Raw genomic sequence first — 22,033 nt, 5'->3', positions numbered from 1 at the left:
GTGCTGAGGGTTCAGCGTCATATTTTTGTGTTACCTCAGGTTAAAAGTCATTTGTTAATCTCGACCTTTTTCAACTAATTAGGTTCATTATTGTCCCCGAGAGCAATAAACACAGGCAGATGTAATGAGATTGTATGATGTTCGTGTTCTGGCTATTTTGCTCATTAATTTGCAAAGATCATCTGGATTGGAGTTGATGTAGCATGAAACTGGAGCTTTAGCCAGGCCCACAGAGGAGGAAGGGGGACATGCAGTAGTAGCTGGTCGGGACACGGGAAATACTGTAGCTTGTTTAAGATGACAGATGCTAAGTGCTGTGTACAGCTACATAGCTGCATTCAAAAAAGCTCAGTTCCACTTGTTTTTTGCCTGTGCAGAGCAAAGACGACCAGATCCAAGTCATTGGGAATCTGAAGAACATCTCAATGGCGTCCAGTAAACTGCTGCTGGCCGCCAAGTCTCTGTCCGTGGATCCAGGTGCAGCCAACGCTAAGAACCTTCTAGCTGTGGCAGCAAGGTGCGACCAGGAGATGGATGGATTTGAAAATCACACCAAAATAGCTTCATTGGACCATTTTGTTGTCACTATGAATGGAAGCGTAGGTTTGGGCCTGTAGTAAATACTCATATTTAATGGTTAAATCCAGAGCTTCTCCTAAGCTGCGTCTGTCTGCTGGAGGGAGTATGAACCTCCCTCTAGTGGAGAGAAGCCAAGCAGCTGGTCCCGTAGGGCTTTGGGCCTGACTGACTCCTTTCTGTCTAATTAGGAAGATGGAAGCCTTGGCTGGAGCTCGCGTGTGTGCTCACCAAGGCTGAACACAAACTCACGACCGTCTGCGCGCTCTCCCGTGTGCGGCGCTAGCGTCAGCGGCGTGTTTGAACAGCGACGCTAAAAGATCAGTGTGTGTGTGTGTGTGTGTGAGAGAGAGCTAAGAGGTCTTGTGTGTGTGTTTCAGGGCGGTGACAGAGAGCATTAATCAGCTGATCACGCTCTGCACGCAGCAAGCGGCCGGTCAAAAAGAGTGCGACAACGCCTTGAGGGAGCTGGAGGTACAACACACTGAGTAGATTCAGATGCGTTGGTTCTACTGCACCAACAGACTGCACTTACCTTCACTTCAATGTAGTCGCTGACAACTACAACACACTGCATTTAAAACCCTGATTATTACCCGTCAACAGTGGAGCAAGCGTGATTTACGCTGCTGCTCCCTTTTGTCGAAATCTAAATGAAATAGCAGACGAACATGAGCAAATATCTTCGGCGTTGTGCCCGCTGTCATCACATTCAGTCTAATCTTTGTGTACAGGCTGTCAGAGGCCTCCTGGAGAATCCCAGCGAGCCCGTCAGCGAGCTCTCCTACTTCGACTGCATCGAGAGCGTCATGGAGAACTCAAAGGTGCGAGCTTCCCCAACAATGGCACGTCAGATTCCTTTTTTTGTTTTTGTTTTTTTTTTTATTTTTCCTCCTTTCCCGCCTGTCTCAGGTTCTGGGCGAGGCCATGGCAGGCATCTCTCAGCACTGCAAGACGGGCGACGTGGTGGCCTTCGGGGAGAGCGTGGGCGTGGCGTCCAAGGCTCTGTGTGGGCTGACGGAAGCTGCAGGACAGGTGACGGAAACGCGAGAAAGCTCACAGAAACGGCTCTCCTGCGGTGAAGACTACGAGCTCTTTACCTGTATATATATTTATAGCCTTGTCCTCCTTTCCTTCTGTAGGCATCCTATCTTGTAGGTGTGTCTGATCCCAACAGTCAGTCAGGTCATGAGGGGCTGGTGGATCCCATCCAGTTTGCAAGGGCTCACCAGGCTATACAGATGGCTTGTCAGAACTTGGTGGATCCAGCGAGTAGCCCTTCACAGGTAAGAGGGTCTACGACAGCCCTGTCGCTGGGCTAAGCGTGTGTCTCGTTTGATGGCGTTTGCTCGTCTTTCAGGTCTTGTCCGCAGCAACCATCGTAGCCAAGCACACCTCCGCCCTGTGCAACGCCTGCCGCCTGGCCTCCTCCAAGACCTCCAACCCCGTGGCGAGGAGGCAGTTCGTCCAGTCGGCCAAAGAGGTGGCCAACACCACGGCCAACCTGGTCAAGACCATCAAGGTCAACTCCCCAACGGAGCAAAACGTTGAGTGTGAATTCGTTTTATCCCGACACGTGAGGCGCCGCGTGCGCGATTCCGTCGCCTGCAGGCTCAGGCCCAAGTGATCACATGCCGTTTCCTTGTTTCAGGCCTCGGACGGGGATTTTTCCGACGAGAACAGGAACAGGTGCCGCGTGGCCACAACGCCTCTCCTGGAAGCTGTGGAGAACCTGTCGACCTTTGCCAACAACCCTGAGTTTGCGAGCATCCCGGCTCAGATCAGTAACGAGGTAGAGAACAATCCCCTTCATTTTTTACACAGCTTCCAATCACTTAGCTGAATGAAAATGAACAGCAGCCTTTAATGAGGTCCAATTCGACATTTGTTTCCACTCGTCCTACGGAGGATCTCGAAGCCGCTCTTCATAGCAGTTTAATGAATGTTTGTGACTCGTGCACTCAATCCCCTTGAAATAGACGTTCTTGCACGAGCCAACAAAGAAAGGTTAGCACCGAGAACATGATGGGAATTGGATTGAGGTCCAATTTTCCTTTTTCTTGTTTTATTTTTCCATTCTCTCACGGTCCTCTAAAAGCTTTACAGCTGTAATCTGTTGGAGGGCAGTGTTTAACTGCACTCTCCCTCAGCACAGCTGCTCTAATCTTCATCTTGTTAATCTAATTGTCGAGGGAGGTTTTGGCTCGGATCACGAAGACTGAAGGTGTTTCGTCCTGCATCTGTGTAAAGCTGCCTTTCTAATCTCACCCCTGCCTTTGATTGTACCTTTGATCTCGCCAAGGTAGTCACGGAATATTAACGGCTCCGTCATGCCGGTGGGTGTTCGCCGCCGTCGAGCTGTTACCTGATGTTTCACCTGCACCAATTCTTTAATTTCCACAGGGCTCAGCCTCACAGGAGCCCATTGTGCGCTCGGCCCGCTCCATGCTCGACAGCTCCACTTACCTTTTAGAAACAGCACGCTCTCTGGTACTCAACCCCAAAGATCCTCCTACCTGGTCCATACTCGCCGGCCACTCCAGGACGGTTTCTGACTCCATCAAGAGCCTCATCACCTCCATTAGGTTTGTATTAATCCCACCCACACCCGTGTATGTCTCTAAAGGATTATCCACGATGATAGTTTTATAAAGGTTGGCTCACACTTTGGGGAACAAAACCTGGAAGCGTATTCACTGATATCTGTTTATCTTAGCAATAAATTGCTGCTGCCTTCTAATAAATTAGTGCTTTAATACAGTGATGGGTTGATAATGAATGTGAATCACATTTCACATTTCCACCTACCTCTAGTTTCATCATCAACACCCATCTATTCATCTCACTGCCTTAAGGCTTTGACTGAACCATCGCTGGCAGTATTTTAACAGAAAACAAAGAGTTTTGTCTCCATAATAAATATCAAGGTAAACTAGCAAAGGCCAGTAAGTCTGTTTGGTCTGAATGGCGTGTTTTAATATTTCTGGTGACAGGGACAAGGCGCCAGGACAGAGGGAGTGTGATTACTCTATTGATAATATCAATAAGTGCATCCGTGACATTGAGCAAGCTTCTCTGGCTGCGGTCGGGCAGACTCTGCCCTGCAGAGATGATATCTCCATGGAAGTGAGTTCAAGTACTCCATCGGCTCTGTCTTGTCTGAGAGAACTTAATGGGATCTGTAGTCTATCCATCACGACTTATACCGTAATTCTTTGCTGTTGTAACTCACCAGGCGCTCCAGGAGCAGCTGACATCCTCCGTGCAGGAGATTGGGCATCTGATTGATCCCGTCTCCACAGCGGCTCGAGGCGAGGCTGCCCAACTAGGACACAAGGTCCTGGTCTGATCATATATCCCTTGATCCCCTCTGGATTTAGAGAGAGAAATAAACCATTGTGTGTGTTTTTATCTTGTGAACCAGACAGCTCTCTTACTTGTTCTCCCAGGTGACCCAGCTGGCTAGTTACTTTGATCCTCTCATTGTGGCATCAGTGGGCCTGGCCTCAAAGCTGCAGGACCACCAGCAGCAGATGACCATTTTGGACCAGACCAAGACCTTGTCTGAGTCTGCCCTGCAGATGCTGTATGCAGCCAAGGAAGGCGGGGGAAATCCAAAGGTGCTTATCACTTCATAACATTCAGACAGTGGATTGGCCATTGATACCATGTGATAATGACCAATAAAGGCTTTCTTTCTTTCTTTTCTTTCTTTTTTATTTAAGGGTGATCTGTGCAAGTAAAGTTCCTTTTAACTTGTTAAAGGCAGGTAAAAAAGTTTATCCACCTACCCTGAATTAAACAGCTGACCGTGTCCACAGGCGTCCCACACCCACGATGCCATATCTGAAGCAGCCCAGCTGATGAGGGAGGCTGTGGATGACATCATGGTGACTTTGAACGAGGCCGCCAGTGAAGGCGGCATGGTCGGGGGCATGGTGGAGTCCATTGCTGAGTCCATTGGAAGGGTGAGCGTGTTCCCATATCATAACACGTCTGCTCATGTGCTTTAGTGGACTTCAGGTTGATGCAGTGACACAGTACAGTAAAGTAATCAGGCTTCTTCTTATGTCCTCTTTATTTTATCCTCAGCTTAAATATAGAAAAGCAGCCACCATTAAAATACCATTAGCATATATGAAGTGAAACCACTTAAAATTATGCGCCATAAAAAAACATTTATATGTTCTTCTTAATAGCTTTTTAATTTTTAAGAAATGACAGTGCCTTCAGACCCCTTCCTTTATTTCACACGTTATTGCCTTATTTAATTTTAAATAGGTGAAACTCCCTGTACTCAATTAATAAAGTCATGTGTGCAAACTGAGCATGGGTCCGAAACAGAAACCTCCTCAATGTGAAATGTGACCCACGTTGCGACCAGGTTCATTTAGTTAATGTAATATAATTAATTGCACATAAATTAGAAAGATCCTTTATTAATATTGTTGTACATTCACTGCATCGTTCTGTCGACCTGGACAGTAAATGTTTTGCGAGGCAATGATCTAAAGCTGTTTCTAAGTCGTTGAGTGTTCTCAAGAGCGCAGTGGTTCCAAGACCATAAAATAAATGTCTGGAACCGCCAGGTTACAGTCAGAACACAGGCAAAAAGGTGCTTGTTCAGGGAGACGACAAAGAAGCAAAAGCCTCTTCAACAGAGCTTCACAAGTGCTCTGCAGAGACTGTGCTGTAGGATCTGAAGCTGCCTCTGCTGCAAAAGGCCTCTACTGTACACGGTCCTGAGGAAAGAGCCTGGATTACTAGCTTGTTTTAGGCTGCTGGGTGTTTTCTTTTGCATATTCATCTGATAGTTATTAATCCCATCTTGATTTTTGCAGCTGGACGAGGGGACGCCCCCTGAACCCGAGGGCTCTTTTGTGGACTACCAGACCACCATGGTGAAGTTCTCCAAGGCCATCGCCATCACTGCCCAGGAGATGGTGAGCGCTGACGTCCACGCCTGACCCACCGCTCTCCTCATCTGCACTGACAGGGTTTGTTACTCTGCTGCTGGTGATGACACGTGACGCGTGTGCCTTTCAGATGACTAAGTCGGTGACCTGCCCCGAGGAGCTCGGTGGCCTGGCCTCTCAGGTGACGGTGGACTACGGGCAGCTCGCGCACCAAGGACGCCTCGCCGCAGCCACGGCGGAGCCAGAGGAGGTGACGCTCTTTGTCTTTGCTGAGACTGTGGAAACAAATCACAGGACTGAACATCACGCCGTAGATCCCTTTACTGTCGCGCCCCTGAAATGTCAGAGTGAAATAGCGGCTTACTGCACGGCGGCATTTAGGGTTGGAAAAAGATGCTCTCGGAGATGGATTCGCGCGCAGTGATCAGAGCAGATGTTTGCTCTTCTTGGAAGCGATGCCCTTTCCTCGAGGCTGAGATCAAATAGAAATAACCCCGCGGCAGCTGTCACTCTCAGCACCTACACACTGCTTTTCTGTGTAGTCCATAGGATACAGTAGATGTGGGTGGAACCATTGCACTAATAAACACACAGCTCTTATCAATATCTTGTATATAACAGGCTGCTGGAAACCCTGCTGGTTACCATAGCGACATTGTGCCTCTAAAAGTCTAAAAGCCTATAGTGATGCTTATAATGAAGTACCACCCACCCATGAAGCTCTGTCTGGGAATTAAAGGTGCAGTGCCACCGTTGGGGCTCAGGTTGTGATTGTGTGGCTGTGCTTCCAGATCGGCTTCCAGATAAAGACGCGGGTGCAGGAGCTGGGCCACGGCTGCATCTACCTGGTCCAGAAGGCCGGAGCCCTGCAGCTCAGTCCCACTGACACCTTCTCCAAACGGGAGCTCATCGAATGCGCCCGCACGGTCACAGAGAAGGTAAGTCCTCGCTCCTTTTTCCTCCCACATCTAGATTTTTCAAAGCGAGTTTATTTTCGCTGTCATAGTTTCCCATCTCTTGCTGTTTGAAGTTTAGAGGCAGCGTCAACTCAGCATTAGCATTTTTATGAAAATATTTTTCACGCATCCTCGTCTTTTAGTGCATTCGCTGTTTATAATCATATTTATGAGAAAAAAAAGAGTGTTGGAGCCATGAGTGACTGGAATCAACTGCAAGACTGGAAGCAGTTCAGGTGTAAATGATTGTTTACTTGCTTGTAGTTGACAGCCCTGCTTCTTCCTGTATGTTAATGGCTGTTTTTTTTAGGTTCAGCTTCAGGCTCAGCTCTGCTCTGCCCCTCAGTCGGCAGCGTACAGGTCTAATGTGCGTTATACGAGCTAGTAATAGCTGATGCTCTCCTGTATTACTGGACCACTCATGCAGGTCATTAGAGCACGCTCTCACACTGAGCCGTTAGCACAGTAATAATACTAATGTCTCTCCACAGCAGCTAACCGGTGAATTGCTCCCCACTCTGACGCCGTGATTCGATTCTGGGCTGGTATCAGATTTGAATCATTTGTTGAGTCTTCGCTGATTATGATTGCTGAAACGTGAAGTTCACGGCTTTTTGGAAATGCACCTCTCAGGGCTTTTCCTCTTGTTTATGAGGCACGGGCAGACATCAGTCTTCGCGGGACTCGTGTGATTTGCAGTGTCAGGCTCATTGACTTATTGTGAGCGTGCCGCACACTCTGATTTATTGCATAGACAGTGCGTATATCCCCGTGCTCCTCTCACACCCAGCTTCCTCCTCTAACCCCGCCTGTGCAGATATTTCACTGTTACGTGTGATTCACAAAGCCGTCTATAACATCCTATTCAATAAACACGTGCAGTGAAGCTCGACTTAATGTTGGCTGTTAGGACACATTTGGAAACTGCATGTTTGAATTCTCCCTGTATGCATAATACACAGTCACCTGCCACTTTCTGGGTGCAGCTTGCTTATATCAAGTTAGAAAATTTGTCTTTATTTATTGCCTCAATTCGTGGAACCTAGAGATTTTGATCCGTGCATGAACTCCTACGTCATTCCAAGTGTAGCGCCTCATTCTTCTTCATTTCCACTTGCGCTGAATTGCTGCCGTGTGCGTGTGTGTGATATAGATATTTGCATTAACAAGCGACTGAGCAGACAGTAACGACACGGCGGATGAGTCAGTGTCTTTGCCTCTCGCCTTCCAGGTGTCCTTGGTTCTGTCTGCACTGCAAGCGGGCAACAAAGGCACCCAGGCCTGCATCACAGCCGCCAGCGCCGTCTCCGGCATCATCGCCGACCTGGACACCACCATCATGTTCGCCTCCGCTGGAACGCTGAACCCGGAGAACGAAGAGTCGTTTGCCGACCACAGGTGCGAAGTCACGACTCACTTAGTGGAAGTGGAGTCTGCCAGTAAAGCTGAAGGCGGTGATGCGTTTTGCATCAATTACCGACGAGCAGCAGCTTCCGTTCATGTTGCTGCTTCCTGGGTGGTCCTCAGGGAGAGCATCCTGAAGACGGCCAAGGCCCTGGTGGAAGACACCAAGCTGCTGGTGGCCGGAGCCGCGTCCACGCAGGACAAGCTGGCCCAGGCCGCCCAGTCCTCGGCCAAGACCATCACCCAGCTCACCGAGGTGGTCAAACTGGGAGCGACCAGCATGGGCTCCGAGGACCCTGAGACGCAGGCAATAAAAATCACTGGCTTTAATTTGTCTGTGGTGTCAGCGTAAGCTTGCGTTTATCTGCCACGCTCCGTATCTGTATCTGCTGCTCCTCTCAGCTGAGTCTGAAGCATCATGACTAGGTGGGAGTGATAAGAGCTGCAGTGTCAAATCCTCTCCCCAGGGTGCAGCTGATAAACCTATACTCTGACCATTGTGCTCCATTGATTCCAGCTCTATCTCCTCAGGTGGTTCTGATAAACGCGGTGCGGGACGTGGCCAAGGCTCTGGCCGAGCTCATCGGCGCCACCAAATGTGCCGCGGGCAAAGCCGCCGACGACCCGTCCATGTATCAGCTGAAGAGCGCTGCCAAGGTAGAAGGATGCTGCTCAGTCACATGAGCGTCGTGTCAGGTTCCGCTCTGTTCTGACTCACAGGCTTTGGCTGCATGTAGATGTACATTCTCTAAAGGTTCATCATTCAGCCTCACGGTCACTGATTTGAATCCCGGCTCAGTGTTGATGCTGAACCTTCACTCTGTGGTGCCTGAACTGTAGCTGGAGCTTGACGAAGCTGAATTATTCATTGAATAAAGGATTTTGCTACTGATAATAATATTAACATTGTACATTTAGGATGTGAACAAAATATACACAAGAGGCAAAAGTCACTTCACTGTATAGAGTTAAGGGATAAATGCTTTCGCCTCCAGTAGCTGCAGTGAACCAAAGATTTGAACTTGCTCAGATCTATTGTTATAGTCGCTTCCCTGATCAGTGGGTGCATGTGCTGCATGTACGTGATGCCCAGGGCTTCTTGTGCTTTTCATCTGAGAGGAATTAGGACCTCCCTCAGACCCGATTGGGTTAACAGGTTGTTTCTGTTCCTTCGACATATGGTGACCTTCAAACGGGACCTCTGCAGACCTCTCATATTGCTCAAATTCCTTACTCAGCGCCGCGCGTTGCGCTCAGCAGCTTTCAGACGGCGAGGCGCCTTCACGTGCGCTCGTCTTCGGGTGTTCGCGTGTGACGATCAGTCGCGTCGACGTCGGGATCAGCGGCTAATGTTTTTCTATTGGCTGAGCCGAGGTTCTGCAGCTGAGGGGAAAGGGCTCCACCTACTGGTGGCACCGCGCGCCTCACGCTGCGCCCCTCCTTCCACAGGTCATGGTGACCAACGTGACGTCCCTTCTGAAAACGGTGAAGGCCGTGGAGGATGAAGCCACTCGCGGGACGCGGGCGCTGGAGGCCACCATCGAGTGCATAAAGCAGGAGCTCACGGTAAGCTTCCTTTTTGTCTGTTCGGGGCTCAGCCACTCTGACACAGGCGTGAAGATGGTCAGGGATGAGAACGTCTAGTGTTCTAAACCAGGAAACCTTTTGTGCCTTTGTCTTTTATTATCTGCCCTGCTCCTATAGGATTCTCACAGCGCTTATCAGGTCCTGCGTGGCGAGAACAGGCCGGCGGAGGCGGGCAGACGAGCTGCTGTTTTTGTAATTTACTCCTAATGCTTATCAGGAGCAGGGCAGAAACAATCAAACTCATCTCAGCAACTTTTAATTACGCCGCTGCTCATGCCCAGCGTTTCAGGTTCCATGAGGGAGCCTCTTTCAGTTCGGCACCAACCTCCCGCGTCTGCCATTTGTCTTCATGTCAGGTGTTCCAGTCCAAGGACGTCCCGAGCAGATCCAACACGCCCGAGGAGTTCATCCGCATGACAAAGGGCATCACCACGGCGACCGTCAAGGCAGTGGCTGCGGGCAACTCGGCCCAGCAGGAGGACGCCATCGCCACTGCCAACCTGAGCCGCAAAGCCGTCTTTGACATGCTGACTACCTGCAAGGTGCTGATCCAGAGCGGGCCCTGCCAGAACGTGCGGCGTCAGGCTGCCGGGGAACATGAGAGCACGGAGGACGTTAGGGTCCTGGCTGCACCGTGGCTGCTCCCGCTGCTAGCGGCTGAGTCACTTTATCAAAGTCACACCAAGGAGCATCCGTCAGGATGTCCTTCTGTGACAGCAGAGCACTTGTAACGAGCCGAAGCTCGGAGAATAGAGCGCCGTGCTTTTAGAAGAAGAAAAGATGCCGATGTACAGTGAATGCCATCACAGACTCCACATAACAAGTTCTCCCCTTGGAAATAACACAGATACCAATTAACCAATTGACAATATATGCATTTTCTACTGTATTTATTCAGTTTTTTTTATTTGTGTCATATTTATTGCATCTATTTCATATTTATTCCTCTAGCAAGCGGCACATCACCCCGAGGTGAGTGAGGAATTGAGGAGCAAGGCCCTGCAGTTCGGCTCTGAATGCACCAATGGATACATCTGCCTCTTGGAGCAGGTGCTGCAGGTGAGGAGACAATCACATGTGTCATGAATAAGTGATGGAGCTACTGTACGTGTGTGTATTTTTTCAGCTATGGGTTAGTGGAGCCTGATATTTTACCACCTAGTAAGGTTTTGCAGGTCAATTGAAAAAAAAAAAACAGATTATATCCCGTCACGCTTGACAAAACTTTCCTGACTTCCCATCACTTATGCGCTGTGTTTACTGTAACATCGCTGTCAGCTGAGAGATGAACCCTACCTCCTGTGCTGCAGACGCTCACTTCTAATGGTCATACTTGAAATGAGCAAGTCATAATCGAGTGGGGAAAATATTTATGAATCTCTGACTGCAACAAATTAATAGTTACATTTTCTCACAATTCACGTTACAGCGGCAGAGCTCAGATGGACGTTTATCTCTTTGCCTCCTCCTTTCTACCATTGTTTCTGCCCTTTCACTTTTTCAGGTGCTGCAGAAGCCCACTCCCGAGCAGAAGCAGCAGCTGGCCGTGCACTCGAAGCATGTGGCGGCGTGTGTCACCGAGCTCGTCCAGACAGCGGAGGCGATGAAGGGTGAGGCCACACGCGCTGCTCCCCCACTCCCACGCAGCACACATCAAGGAGCTGCCTGTGTCCGTTTTGCTGAGTATATTTGGGATTTTAAGGTTTTATTTTGTTGAGAAGGGCATTAAATATATAATTGATATAGCATAAAAAAATTCTTTATTGTTAAATCATCATAAGACAGTTAGCTGGGACCAGGACAGAGTAGACCTAAGCTGATGATGTCATCAGGGACTGTGCTGCCTGTGTCCTCCCGTCCTCAGGAGACATGACATTTTCAAACTCCAAGTACAGGGCTGCAAGATTTTTTTAGAAGCTTGTTGCTCTCTGTTGGGTGCTGTCCAAATAATTTTTGGGTCTTCGATCTTAATTTAGAAATGGCTATTAGCCCTTATAGGTACTGCGGAGTATAAATTGGAAAAGTTGCTTTTGCCAAATAAAATGTTCTTTAAAAGCAACAGGATTCCCATCGGGAGCCAACTCAATTAGATAGAAAGACAGGAGATTAGTCAAAGGAGCCATAATGCTCTGCTGCATGAATAATATTATTGAGGCAAACCACCAGACCCGCGTGCGTCACTAATAAAGGTCACGAAAAACACTTTACAGAATTGAAACTGTGCTGCAGATCGACGGTCGCGCACATTTTTCTAACAAAGCTGCAGGGTGGTTATGACACCACCACGCCGGAGTGTTTACCGTGGACGCTGCGCCGCCGCATCAGACGAGTAATAGATTGTCGGCATGAGAATTAGATTTCAGCGTATCGCCTGCGACCCAGCTGGGCGATCCGCTTCACCTCTCTAATGTCCCATGTGTTCTCTCCCTCCCTCTCCTCTGCTCTCTCCCTGCCGCCTCAGATGGAGGTAAGTGGGATGTGGTGTGTTTTGTTCCTCCGGATCACCTTTCATAGAGCCGGAGCGGGCTAGAGGAGCAGGGCTCGGGGGGGGTGGGGGTGCACAACAGATTTCCCCAGAGCTCAACGTAATCTATAAAAACATCGCTCCATCTGCTTTAGCCAAGCTGTTGCCAAACAGCTCTGTTTTATGGGCACTTTAAAACCTATAAAAAGACGATGATCCATCAAATGTGCATTTCTGCTAACTTTTACCTTATCTTATTTAACTGTGACACATTGCAGTCGTGCTGCAAACAGTTGTTGGAGAGTTTGTATTGAAGTGGGCTGAGACCCTCTCATCTCTGATGTCTGGCTTGTATTAATGAGTTCATGAGCCTGGAGCCCCTTGTTGGATGAGATAGAATGACAGCGTGCCGGCGTGGGGATGAAAAAAGCGTGTGACAGCCGTCGCCCGGGCGCGTGTTGACCCCTCTTTCAGGATCGGAGTGCGTGGACCCCGAGGACCCCACCGTCGTCGCCGAGACCGAGCTCCTCGGAGCCGCGGCGTCCATCGAAGCGGCGGCCAAGAAGCTGGAGCAGCTGAAACCCAGAGCGAAGCCCAAGGTACAAGCAGAGTTTTGGCGAAACGCGTCGCTTTGTTGAGTGAACAGATCCTCGGAAAACGTTGCTCCACGTGGTTTTGAGCGGAAGCGCCGCGACCCCATTCAAAGCCGAGGGCCTCTGACTTATGGAACTGATTTCCTGTTTTATTGCAGTGTCGCCCGTTCCCAAACTTCCACCTCGCGCTGTGACCTCACAGACTGCGCCCGGGGCCGCGTCCTTGCCGCGCCGCTGCATGATGACTGTGTTGTGTCGTGCGTCTGTCTCTGGAGACTGGATATTTGAACTGTAGTGCTCTTCCCCCGTGTGCCTGCAGTGCCCCCCCCCCTTTCTACACCCCTTCCCGCGCAGCACACACCCCGCGACGCGATACGAAGGCACACGCCGCGTGTTTAGGTTCCCTGTTTTAGCAAAGGCCGCGTAATGCTCTGTCTCCTGCTATAATTCCTCAGCTTCAGACTGCTTCTATAAAAAGGGGGATTAGTGATTCAAAGGCTTCTCGCCGCTCAGATGTCATTGTCTCCCTCTAGCGATCTAATAGGAGGCAAATCTCACCCGGTAGCAATTTGCATTCAGCAGCACAACGTACAAATGAAGGAGCACAAAGGGCATTCAGTGGTTGTAATTAAAGCGGCATACGTGATTTTAATTTGGTCGCGAGGCAGAGGCAGGATGCATTCGATACAACTGATGCAAACACACACAGCTTGGATTCTCCTCCTTGCTCTCTCCCCTCTTTTCTCTCCTCTTCCTCCCTTCCTCCCACCCTGTAAGGAGGGGGGGGGGGGGGGGGGGGGGGGGCTCTCCTGCTCCCAGCATGTCTCCTCTGCCCTCCCTCCCTCCCTCCTCTCCTCTCTCTGAGCCATTGTAGACCTGGAAGCCTTCTCTGCAGGGCTCTGTCTGATATGTTTGATATATTAGGTTGTTATTCAGTCCAACTATATATCAAACATATTCCTACAGTGTCCCGCCCTGTCTCCAGCCACTTGTGCCTTGTGTGTTTATGGAGGTCTGTGGTCAATCAGGTGCACGTGACTGCCAATGCAGGGCGGCCGTTCATCAGCCGCCGTTGGGCCTGTCAGTTATTGTGCTCCTGGTGGTTTTTCTCCCTGCTTTTTCAGGGATTGTGGAATTTTAGGAAGGTGGAAGGGAGATTCCTCATTTAATAACCTGCTCCTAAGCTAATACGTGGTCTTCTTCCAGCAGGCCGATGAGACGCTGGATTTTGAGGAGCAGATCTTGGAGGCGGCGAAGTCCATCGCTGCAGCAACCAGCGCCCTCGTTAAATCTGCGTCTGCAGCTCAGAGGGAGCTGGTCGCTCAGGGCAAGGTCAGTCTCACACACACACACACACACAGGTGCACACACACACACAAATCCAGCGAAGTCATCCCATGTTTGCCCTCTGCTCTCGACCTCTGCCTCAGGTCGGATCCAATCTAGCCAACGCAGTGGACGACGGGCAGTGGTCGCAGGGTCTCATTTCCGCCGTAAGTTACTTTGCGAGGGTTGTTGACGCGAACCGCACGGACGTATGTAAATCCCACACCCTGTGCTTGTCGCCGGCCGCAGGCGCGCATGGTCGCAGCCGCCACCAGCAACCTGTGCGAGGCGGCCAACGCCTCGGTGCAGGGCCACGCCAGCGAGGAGAAGCTGATCTGCTCGGCCAAGCAGGTGGCGGCGTCCACGGCCCAGCTGCTGGTGGCCTGCAAGGTGAAGGCGGACCAGGACTCCGAGGCCATGAGGCGGCTGCAGGTGAGCGAGGGCGGGCGGGCGGTGGGTTAGCGTTAGCGTTAGCGTGGCGCTGAGCTAGCGCTAACGCGGAGGCCGTGTGCCCCACAGGCTGCGGGCAACGCGGTGAAGCGGGCCTCGGACAACCTGGTGAAGGCGGCGCAGAAGGCGGCGTTCGACAAGACCGAGGATGACAGCGTGGTGGTGAAGACCAAGTTCGTTGGCGGCATAGCGCAGGTGAGACGCAGGCGTGGAACGTGAACCCGCCGCGTGCCGGCGTTCGATGCGGCGAAATGCCACAGTTGTTTTCCTGAACCTGCTCCAGATAAACAGCTCATCAGCTTCATTCCTGTCAGACACCCACAGTGGCAAAACATCACACCATCAACAGTTTAGACATCTTTTTTTCTTACAGCTGGCAACTTGCTGTTTTTTTTTTATTTTCGCAGTAAAAAGGCAGTAATTGAGGAGTATCTGTTTTCAAAGCACCAGGCTGCTACTGGAAGCTTTAGTTTGCTTCTTGATTGACTGAGACCGGGTCTCAGTCAGTGACGCAGCCCAGCTGGGCTTCAGCTTCTTACTCTCCGATCTGGCTTAGTGTCTATTTAACCTTTTGGGCCTGTTGTATTATTCCAATCATATACAGCATATGTTTCATTCAATCCTAACTGCTTTGGTCCTAATGTGCATAGATCATCGCGGCTCAGGAGGAGATGCTCAGGAAGGAGCGCGAGCTGGAGGAAGCCCGGAAGAAGCTGGCTCAGATCCGACAGCAGCAGTACAAGTTCCTGCCCAGCGAGCTGAGGGAGGACGAAGGCTGATTGGCCGAGCGGGAGGGATGCGCACCGCGCCGATGAGGCCCTCTGGTTATGGGGTGACGCCGCTGACGTGCTATTGGCTGCTTCCCGCTCATGTAACCGAGGAATATACAGCACTTGAAACAGGCCTGTTTGACAAAAAGAAAACAAGTGCCTGCGCTCTGCAGTGTATTTGTGTGTATGTGTGTGTGTGTGTGTGTGTGTGTGTGTGTATGTGTGCGTGACAGAGTGTGTGTATGTGCATTTGTCATTGAATGATGTTGACGTTTTAATAAGGAGGAACTTATTACAATTACGAGAAACTAAGACAGTCGGAGAAACGCATCGTGAGCATCGCTGACTGTTACAATCACGAGCTGAAGTTGGTACAAAGGCAGAAATCCTGTATAATCACTGAATGTTTTAAAATAGCTGAGGGTTTAGAGCAAAGAAAAAAGCACTGAGACAACCTGTGCAACTGGCAGAACAAGGATCCATAGTTTCTATTCAATATGTAAAAACATAAAGGCAGAAGGACCCATTTCACCAATGACTAGCATGCACCACATTGTCTATACATATCAATGAAGCTTCTAACCAATAGAGTGGAAAGGCACTTATATTTTACTAATATATATAGATATATATGTATACACACACATACATAATTTGAAGTTTGATGCTAAACTAGCTAATTGTTATTAACCTTGACACCAAACAATGAGGTTTTCTGATCTCACCTCTGGCCAACACTCGCTGAATCCATTCATTTGTCCTGGATTGTTTTCAGTGTAATCTGGACTCAACGTGACCAAATGCATCACTGCACCCACACAGAGCTGTGAGAGGAACATGCCCATAACACACGCACGCAGACCCTGTCAAGACATTTCACCTTAGACTGTCTATAGCAATACATCCAAGCAAGGCAGAGTCTGCTCACATTGGTTGTATGTAAACACGCATACGGCTCTTTTAATGAAGTGAGCCATTAATGCACTGAAGCTGCCCACACACACATGCACTGAATGAAGAAGGCAATTAAAATCTATCCTATCTATCCTATAACGATGAGGAGGACTCTACAGGTGGCTCTTTCTATTAGCCCATGACTCTCCTCAGTTGGTCCATGCCAGTGTCTTGGTTCGCATTGTGTCCTAGTGCCTTACTCGAGCTGAAGATCAGGCCTGGGAGCCTGAGCCTTTCCCTCTGTGGGTCACCACATCACAGTATGCCAGTCTGCTGTCACCTGCTCCTTTGCCATATAATGCAATGCCTTGTGTGCTGGCCTGCCTGCCTACAACACTCTACCGCTGACATTAAAGGGCATCCCTGGATACCTTAGGACTTAGAGGCCATAGTGGGACGAGAGCACCAGACCGCATTCCATGAGCGCTCGGCGATTTGCGACTGAAGTTGGGAAAATTCATCACGCCAAGTCCCTCCGTGCTGGACTAAGTCCTTGTTCCATCCGTTAGCCACTATAAAACTACGTTTCTATCAGTAAATGTAATAATTACCCTCAAATATATCGTCTAACTGATTTGTCCGAGTATTACCAGAAATAGATCCAGTTACTAGCTCTGTAATGAATAGGTGTTGTGCTTTCTTTAACAGACTGCGTTACTTCTATGATTTGATGCTGTATGTATGATATTTATCTTGTCACAAAAGTATTTTTTGTATTCACCAAAATAAAAGGGTTTCAAACAACAGCGGCGTTAGGGTGATTTTGTGCTGTCGGACCACATACTTTCCAGCAGATGTCAGCGTTCTCCTTCCCACGTCAGCCGGTGGTTGTTTGGAGAAACCTTCTAGAGGAAGGACCGGCAACGTTGCCTGACCAAATATGGACATGGCCCGTGGGCTTTTTTTATCTGGGTTCACAGACCCTGAAGTATGCAGAGATTCTCGTGTGGATGTGGGGAATGAAGAATCCACGTTCCTCTTGTCTTGTTGGGCTGCTGCGGCCCAGAGGATGGAGCACAATGCCGCGGGCCGGCCGGGCCAGCGCCATTGTTCCACCACCATATTTGGCGGTGCCGCCGCTTTGGTCTCACGGCGGGGGAACCGAAGCCGTGCGTTTTCCTGGGAGTGCCCGTCCAGCCGCCGGCCCGCTCCCTCCGAGCCGGAGAATGTTTGTCTGGTTAACTGTGGCATTTGAATGGAGGGACCAAAACCTCAGTGGATTAATGGTGCGCAGCAGAGCCACGGTCTAGTCAAGCCCTTCCTCTCATTGTCCCGAACGTCATGATTTAAGACTAATTAGTAAACCACTGTGTTACAGCTATAATTATGTTTCCACCAGGATTAGGAATTTATAGCTTTTTTTTTTTAGAGGAAGCGTCATGGTCAGTGTGATGATTGCACAGAAAAATCTCAAATATTTGAAGCCTAAGCTGCTGCTCACGCGTCCTGAACAGCCCCTGTATGTTCTCAGCCCCATGGATCCTGTCACATACCTGCTCATAGGTACTGTAGCAGCATGAAGTGCGGCTCCACCTTAATCGCAGTGAATTCCTGTGAAGGCAGCGTGAGCTGTTTCTGTCCGGGGCTGTGCTGGTGGGGGAAACTGGGGCGCTGTGGCTAAGAACAGCCTCAGTGGAGCGGACAGCCGGCCCATGGGAAGGCCCAGTAACAGCCTGTTAATAATACCCTGAAATTTATGTTTGTCAGGTTGAACGTTTGCCATTTACGGATTTGTTTTTTAGACCAAAGAGGGAATAATTGCTTTTGAAAGTCTCTCGTACCTCGTGTTTTTGCTCTAGAGATCATGGATTAGGATCGTGCATTCAGTGATGGTTTCTCGTTTGTTATTCTCTTCATCTTGTCAGACAGAAGCGTGTGCAGAGAAGTGTGTGTGTGTGCGCGAGTTAATCCTAAAAAGCAGCCTTTTCCAGCGTCCTAGCGCTGATAAAACAGTGGAAAGCAGCGTTGTTCCTGAGCTGAAGGGCTGCAGCCAATGTTTGGCTCGGGTCCATTTTGTCAGGAAGTTCCACAGACCCAAAGATGGAGTCGTGGAGAGAAAGAAGACGGTGCTTAAGAAAATTTTCTCCCTTCTCTCCTGTTCTAGTCCATGCGTTTTATTAGCGAGCCAGCTCTTTGCGCGTGCTGTGTGTGGACCTAATGCAGTTGCAGTGATGTGGCTGAGGTCGGGCTGTTTAAAGGCTGCCCTGGGTTTACTCATACTTACGCTGGAGTCGTCTGCCTGCAGCGCTTAGCATAAACCTGGGAGACAGCAGCTGATGGATCTGAGGAAAACCTTTACCCCGGCCTGGAACACATGACTATTTTAGGTCATCAGCAGGGTTCTCAGCAATGTTTGCTCCGTAACTGACTTATTAAGAGCAGTAAACAGAGTGACGGCGTCCTATATGTCACAGCACACGACCGGAGCCGCCGTAAATGGCGCCGTGGTTGATTCTTCAACCTCCAATCTCCAATCTGACAGATGCTCAGCCGCCCGAGGCCAATTAGGCAGGATTAGGTAAAAATCAAAATCAGCGTCTCTGAAGAATCACAAATTAAGCATGTTTCCACAGCGGAGGCTTTAAATACTCAGCCACATGACATAGAAGTGATATTTTAAGTGTCATATTACAGGAACCGGCCCATATTTTGGGCCTTACTGTATGTGTGTACGCTACATCACACAGACTTCACTCGTTCCTATGAGAGAGCAGGGGGGTGCTCTGAGTGTCCGTCACCTTCCACAGCGTCCATCCTGCGCTGAGTATTTCTCCGGTGAGGCCACAGCGGCTCGTTTAGCCCTCGTGTCAGGGAAGCGGAGTATTTCTAAGTCAGCAGCGACAGCAGGGCTATATTGGGCCCGAGCTGAGGCTCACGGCTTGGGTGCTAATTTTGGCCAAGTCCACGAGTAACGGGGGTATAAATTATATCATCTGACTCCGGGGCCGTCTTTTAAAGTCAGGCTCGTCTCGCGGGCGAACGAGGGTGATTTCGCTGGGTTTCGGCCGCGTCGTGGACCCGTCTGTCTCAGACCGCGCTGCCGACTGGAACTGATCTGCAGGGTCTCCCGGGATTTAAGCTGTCTAGAGTGAAATGTGACCCTCGTCCATCCGAACCCTCCTGTCTTAATAAGGAGGCTTTGCTCAACACTTGTTAGATGACAGGCCACATTTCTGCACAGGAAAAAGTGCTTGGCTCCTGTTCTTCCCCCGCCCCCTCATTAAAGCTGAATAAACAGCTCAGTGCTCAGCAGACGTTTGATGCCAATTCCAACAGAGGATTTTAGTGTGGAGACAGTCTGAACAATTAAATATTGAAATATGTCTTCTTACACGGTCCATAGTTCCCATACAGTAGCCTGATGACCTCTACAGGACCAGGACACTCCCTGCTCATTCTTCCCTAATTGGTTTATTTCCTGGAGTGCTGCACAAGAGAACCTTTAACTCTTCCTACATTTTAGAGGAGCTTTCGTTTGAAAGCAACCAAAGCACTGTGTCCTCCACCCACTTGTGTTACTGTAAGGCTTGGTACTTTTACCGTACATTAAGTAAAGGCTCTAAGTGCGTTTCCTGTATTTTGATGTAAGTGATGTTGTCTTTCTGCAGCTTAGCAGCGTAATAACCCTCTTATCTGACTCTATATTGTTATCATTCAAGGATGTTTAAACTCAAAGCCTTTGGGCAGGAACTCACCAGGCCTAATTGTAACATCCATCCGCTTGCTTGTTGCTGTGTAGCGAGTCGGAGGCTCCCAGCATCGGGTCAAGCGCGGGGCGGCGGACACGTCCCCTATAGGTTCATTCCTCACTGCAGAGAGGCCGCTGTGACCCAGTGCCTCAGAGCACGGGCTGCGAGCGTTTAAACAGCCACTCAAAACCACACCGGAATGTCCCATCACCAGAGATGCTCACACTGCTCTGATTATGGCTTTCTCAGCCACGGTATGGTCACCGAGCAGCTTGGAACTCATGGAGAACTGGACGTGAAGCTTCTCTTTCTTATCGAATTATCAGCGTGTGACAAACAGTAACGTAAATGTTCTGTTCCCGTGACTGGAAGTCCTAAAAAATACAAACAGAAGCAGCCCTGCATCCTGCTCCTCTTGCCAGAGCTTTACTCTTTCTGTGCCACGGGGCTCCGACAGGCCGCAATGGAGGAGGGAGAGCACAGGCCGAGCTGGAAGCGCATACCAGGAAGTTTTACAGCCTGGTGGAATGGAAAGAAATATCTACGTCGTTGGACCTCACAAAAAGCCCCCGCAACAGAGCCCTCTGCTCCGTCTCTCACCTCGCTCACGGGAGAGAGAGAGAGCGAGCGAGCGAGAGAGAGAGCCCTTATATGGACACACATATGAAATGTTCTCCCTCTGTGTGTAAACAAAGAAACGTCCGGCTCCGTGACATGACGGGCAGAAGACCGAAGGCAAATATTTAAAAGAAATTACAAGCAGCTGTGAGCCGAGATGCGAGAGCCGGCGAGGTGAGAGAGGGAGAAGGTGAAGGTTTCGGATCTGAGGGACGAGTCTCTTATCTGGAGCCGGGAGAAGCTCAAGCTGCCTGTAAACAATCATTTACTCCCACTTCCCCCCGTAACTCGCCCTTCGCTGCGCACAAACAAACACACTCTAGCGAGGCGTCCTGCATGAGCCGGGAATGCATCGCGACAGCTTCACCCCTGGATGATTTCTCCTCCCCCTCCTTTGGGTCGAAGCTGAGTGAGCGGCATCAGATACGGCTGAGATTCCTGCCTCATCGACGGAGGGGGAACGCGAACAAGCGGCCTGGGCGGAGTCCTGCCGACGCCACAAATATTCCCCCATTATGACTTCTACCCACATTTGTGTTCGCAGCACTGTTGGAGTTTTTACTCCATACTCAGCTCGTTTTCTTTCGGCAACTCACAGCTATTTGCCTTCTGAGTCACTGAGGATTCTCCTCCCACTTTTACGGGCCTGCAGTCTGAGAGACGACTGATCCTTTCATTTAGCGGCCACTTGGCACGGGACGATGCAGGCCGTCTTCAGTGGAACACCTGCAGCCGCTCTGTTTGACCTTCACAGCCCAGGAATTTGACTCTTTATTAGATTAATAGACGTGGGTGCGGCGGCCTCATGCTCCACTTTCATGTTCCCGTGAAACAAACTAAATACGTGCTTAAGTGTAATTCCAACCAGCTGATGGACGTTTCTGTGGGATTTACACCTTTAATGACCGATAATGAGTCAAAGGTGTCACAGCTTTAATCCAACAATGCATCGGGTAATATTCTGTTGTTGTGGTGAAGTCTCAAGTCTCAGGGCCGCAGGTACACGTCAGTGGGGCATTACAGCAGCAGAGGAGCATCAGGTGGGCTCCGGTTTCAGCTTGGGTTCCGCCCTCCGGCGACCCCACCCCTCCTCCCCTCCCCGTTTGTGCTATGCCCAATGATTATGCCCCTGCATGGAGCTATTTAATCCCAGGGGTGCTGTCCCAGGGAGCATGGGCGTTCGCTATATATATATCTGGACGATGTCTGCAGAAATCCTCAGATGACATTTGAGCAGGAGCTCGCCAGCACCGTGCAGTGGATGTGCCCTCAACACGGAGAGGAGGTTCACTCAGTGGTTCCTCACTGTGGTGTCTATTGGAATTAATAATACATCATCAGGCAATGATCACATTATGTGACTTTACAGTCTATAGCCTCAAGCTAAAGATGAATGTGAATCTAATCACTGCAGCACAATAAATTTTTCTGTGACCTCAAATGTGTCTCTTGTTTCATTTGGGTCTGTGTACCAACATTTTTACAACAATGTTAATAGCGCTCGCTGTTGTAAAAGCTCTGGCATCTTAGGAAAGAAAAGGTAACGACAGGGAAGAGAAACCTGCTCGCTGCTCCACCTGTTCCTCTCAGCTGTTGCCTGGAGTGAATCAGGCTGTCGTAGGTGCGCTGTCTGGTCTGACCTGCTTTTTCTTTTTTACACATAACACACGTTATGTGACTCTGCCATTCCATAAAGTCAGACCACATCCTCTCGGAGCCTCCAGAGTCTT

At 49.8% G+C, this 22,033-nt stretch overlaps 1 protein-coding gene across 4 annotated transcripts in view; it reads left to right on the top strand.

The window, feature by feature from the left end:
• Positions 1-16,740, top strand: part of tln2b (talin 2b) — a 53,529-nt gene extending 36,789 nt beyond the window's left edge. For 2 of the 4 annotated variants that reach the window (XM_029152684.3, XM_029152685.2), the window contains exons 30-58: positions 378-517; positions 957-1,050; positions 1,311-1,400; positions 1,489-1,611; positions 1,719-1,862; positions 1,937-2,122; positions 2,228-2,368; positions 2,980-3,161; positions 3,570-3,702; positions 3,812-3,913; positions 4,026-4,196; positions 4,398-4,544; positions 5,418-5,519; positions 5,623-5,742; positions 6,284-6,430; positions 7,680-7,846; positions 7,976-8,159; positions 8,384-8,509; positions 9,302-9,418; positions 9,796-9,981; positions 10,391-10,498; positions 10,944-11,049; positions 11,901-11,906; positions 12,378-12,502; positions 13,703-13,828; positions 13,927-13,989; positions 14,072-14,254; positions 14,342-14,467; positions 14,923-16,740. In XM_029152684.3, coding sequence (XP_029008517.1) covers positions 378-517; positions 957-1,050; positions 1,311-1,400; positions 1,489-1,611; positions 1,719-1,862; positions 1,937-2,122; positions 2,228-2,368; positions 2,980-3,161; positions 3,570-3,702; positions 3,812-3,913; positions 4,026-4,196; positions 4,398-4,544; positions 5,418-5,519; positions 5,623-5,742; positions 6,284-6,430; positions 7,680-7,846; positions 7,976-8,159; positions 8,384-8,509; positions 9,302-9,418; positions 9,796-9,981; positions 10,391-10,498; positions 10,944-11,049; positions 11,901-11,906; positions 12,378-12,502; positions 13,703-13,828; positions 13,927-13,989; positions 14,072-14,254; positions 14,342-14,467; positions 14,923-15,051 — 3,774 coding nt within the window. In that variant the 3' untranslated portion in view covers positions 15,052-16,740. The remainder of the gene's footprint in view (positions 1-377; positions 518-956; positions 1,051-1,310; positions 1,401-1,488; positions 1,612-1,718; positions 1,863-1,936; positions 2,123-2,227; positions 2,369-2,979; positions 3,162-3,569; positions 3,703-3,811; positions 3,914-4,025; positions 4,197-4,397; positions 4,545-5,417; positions 5,520-5,622; positions 5,743-6,283; positions 6,431-7,679; positions 7,847-7,975; positions 8,160-8,383; positions 8,510-9,301; positions 9,419-9,795; positions 9,982-10,390; positions 10,499-10,943; positions 11,050-11,900; positions 11,907-12,377; positions 12,503-13,702; positions 13,829-13,926; positions 13,990-14,071; positions 14,255-14,341; positions 14,468-14,922) is intronic. The other 2 variants (XM_055509565.1, XM_041071109.2) reach the window with 2 other exon arrangements.
• Positions 16,741-22,033: the final 5,293 nt, after the last annotated feature.

Source organism: Betta splendens, chromosome 6 (assembly GCF_900634795.4).
Source record: "Betta splendens chromosome 6, fBetSpl5.4, whole genome shotgun sequence".
Taxonomy (NCBI): domain Eukaryota; kingdom Metazoa; phylum Chordata; class Actinopteri; order Anabantiformes; family Osphronemidae; genus Betta; species Betta splendens.
The sequence above is the reverse complement of the archived record's forward strand: the minus strand, read 5'-3'. Positions and strand labels throughout refer to the sequence as shown.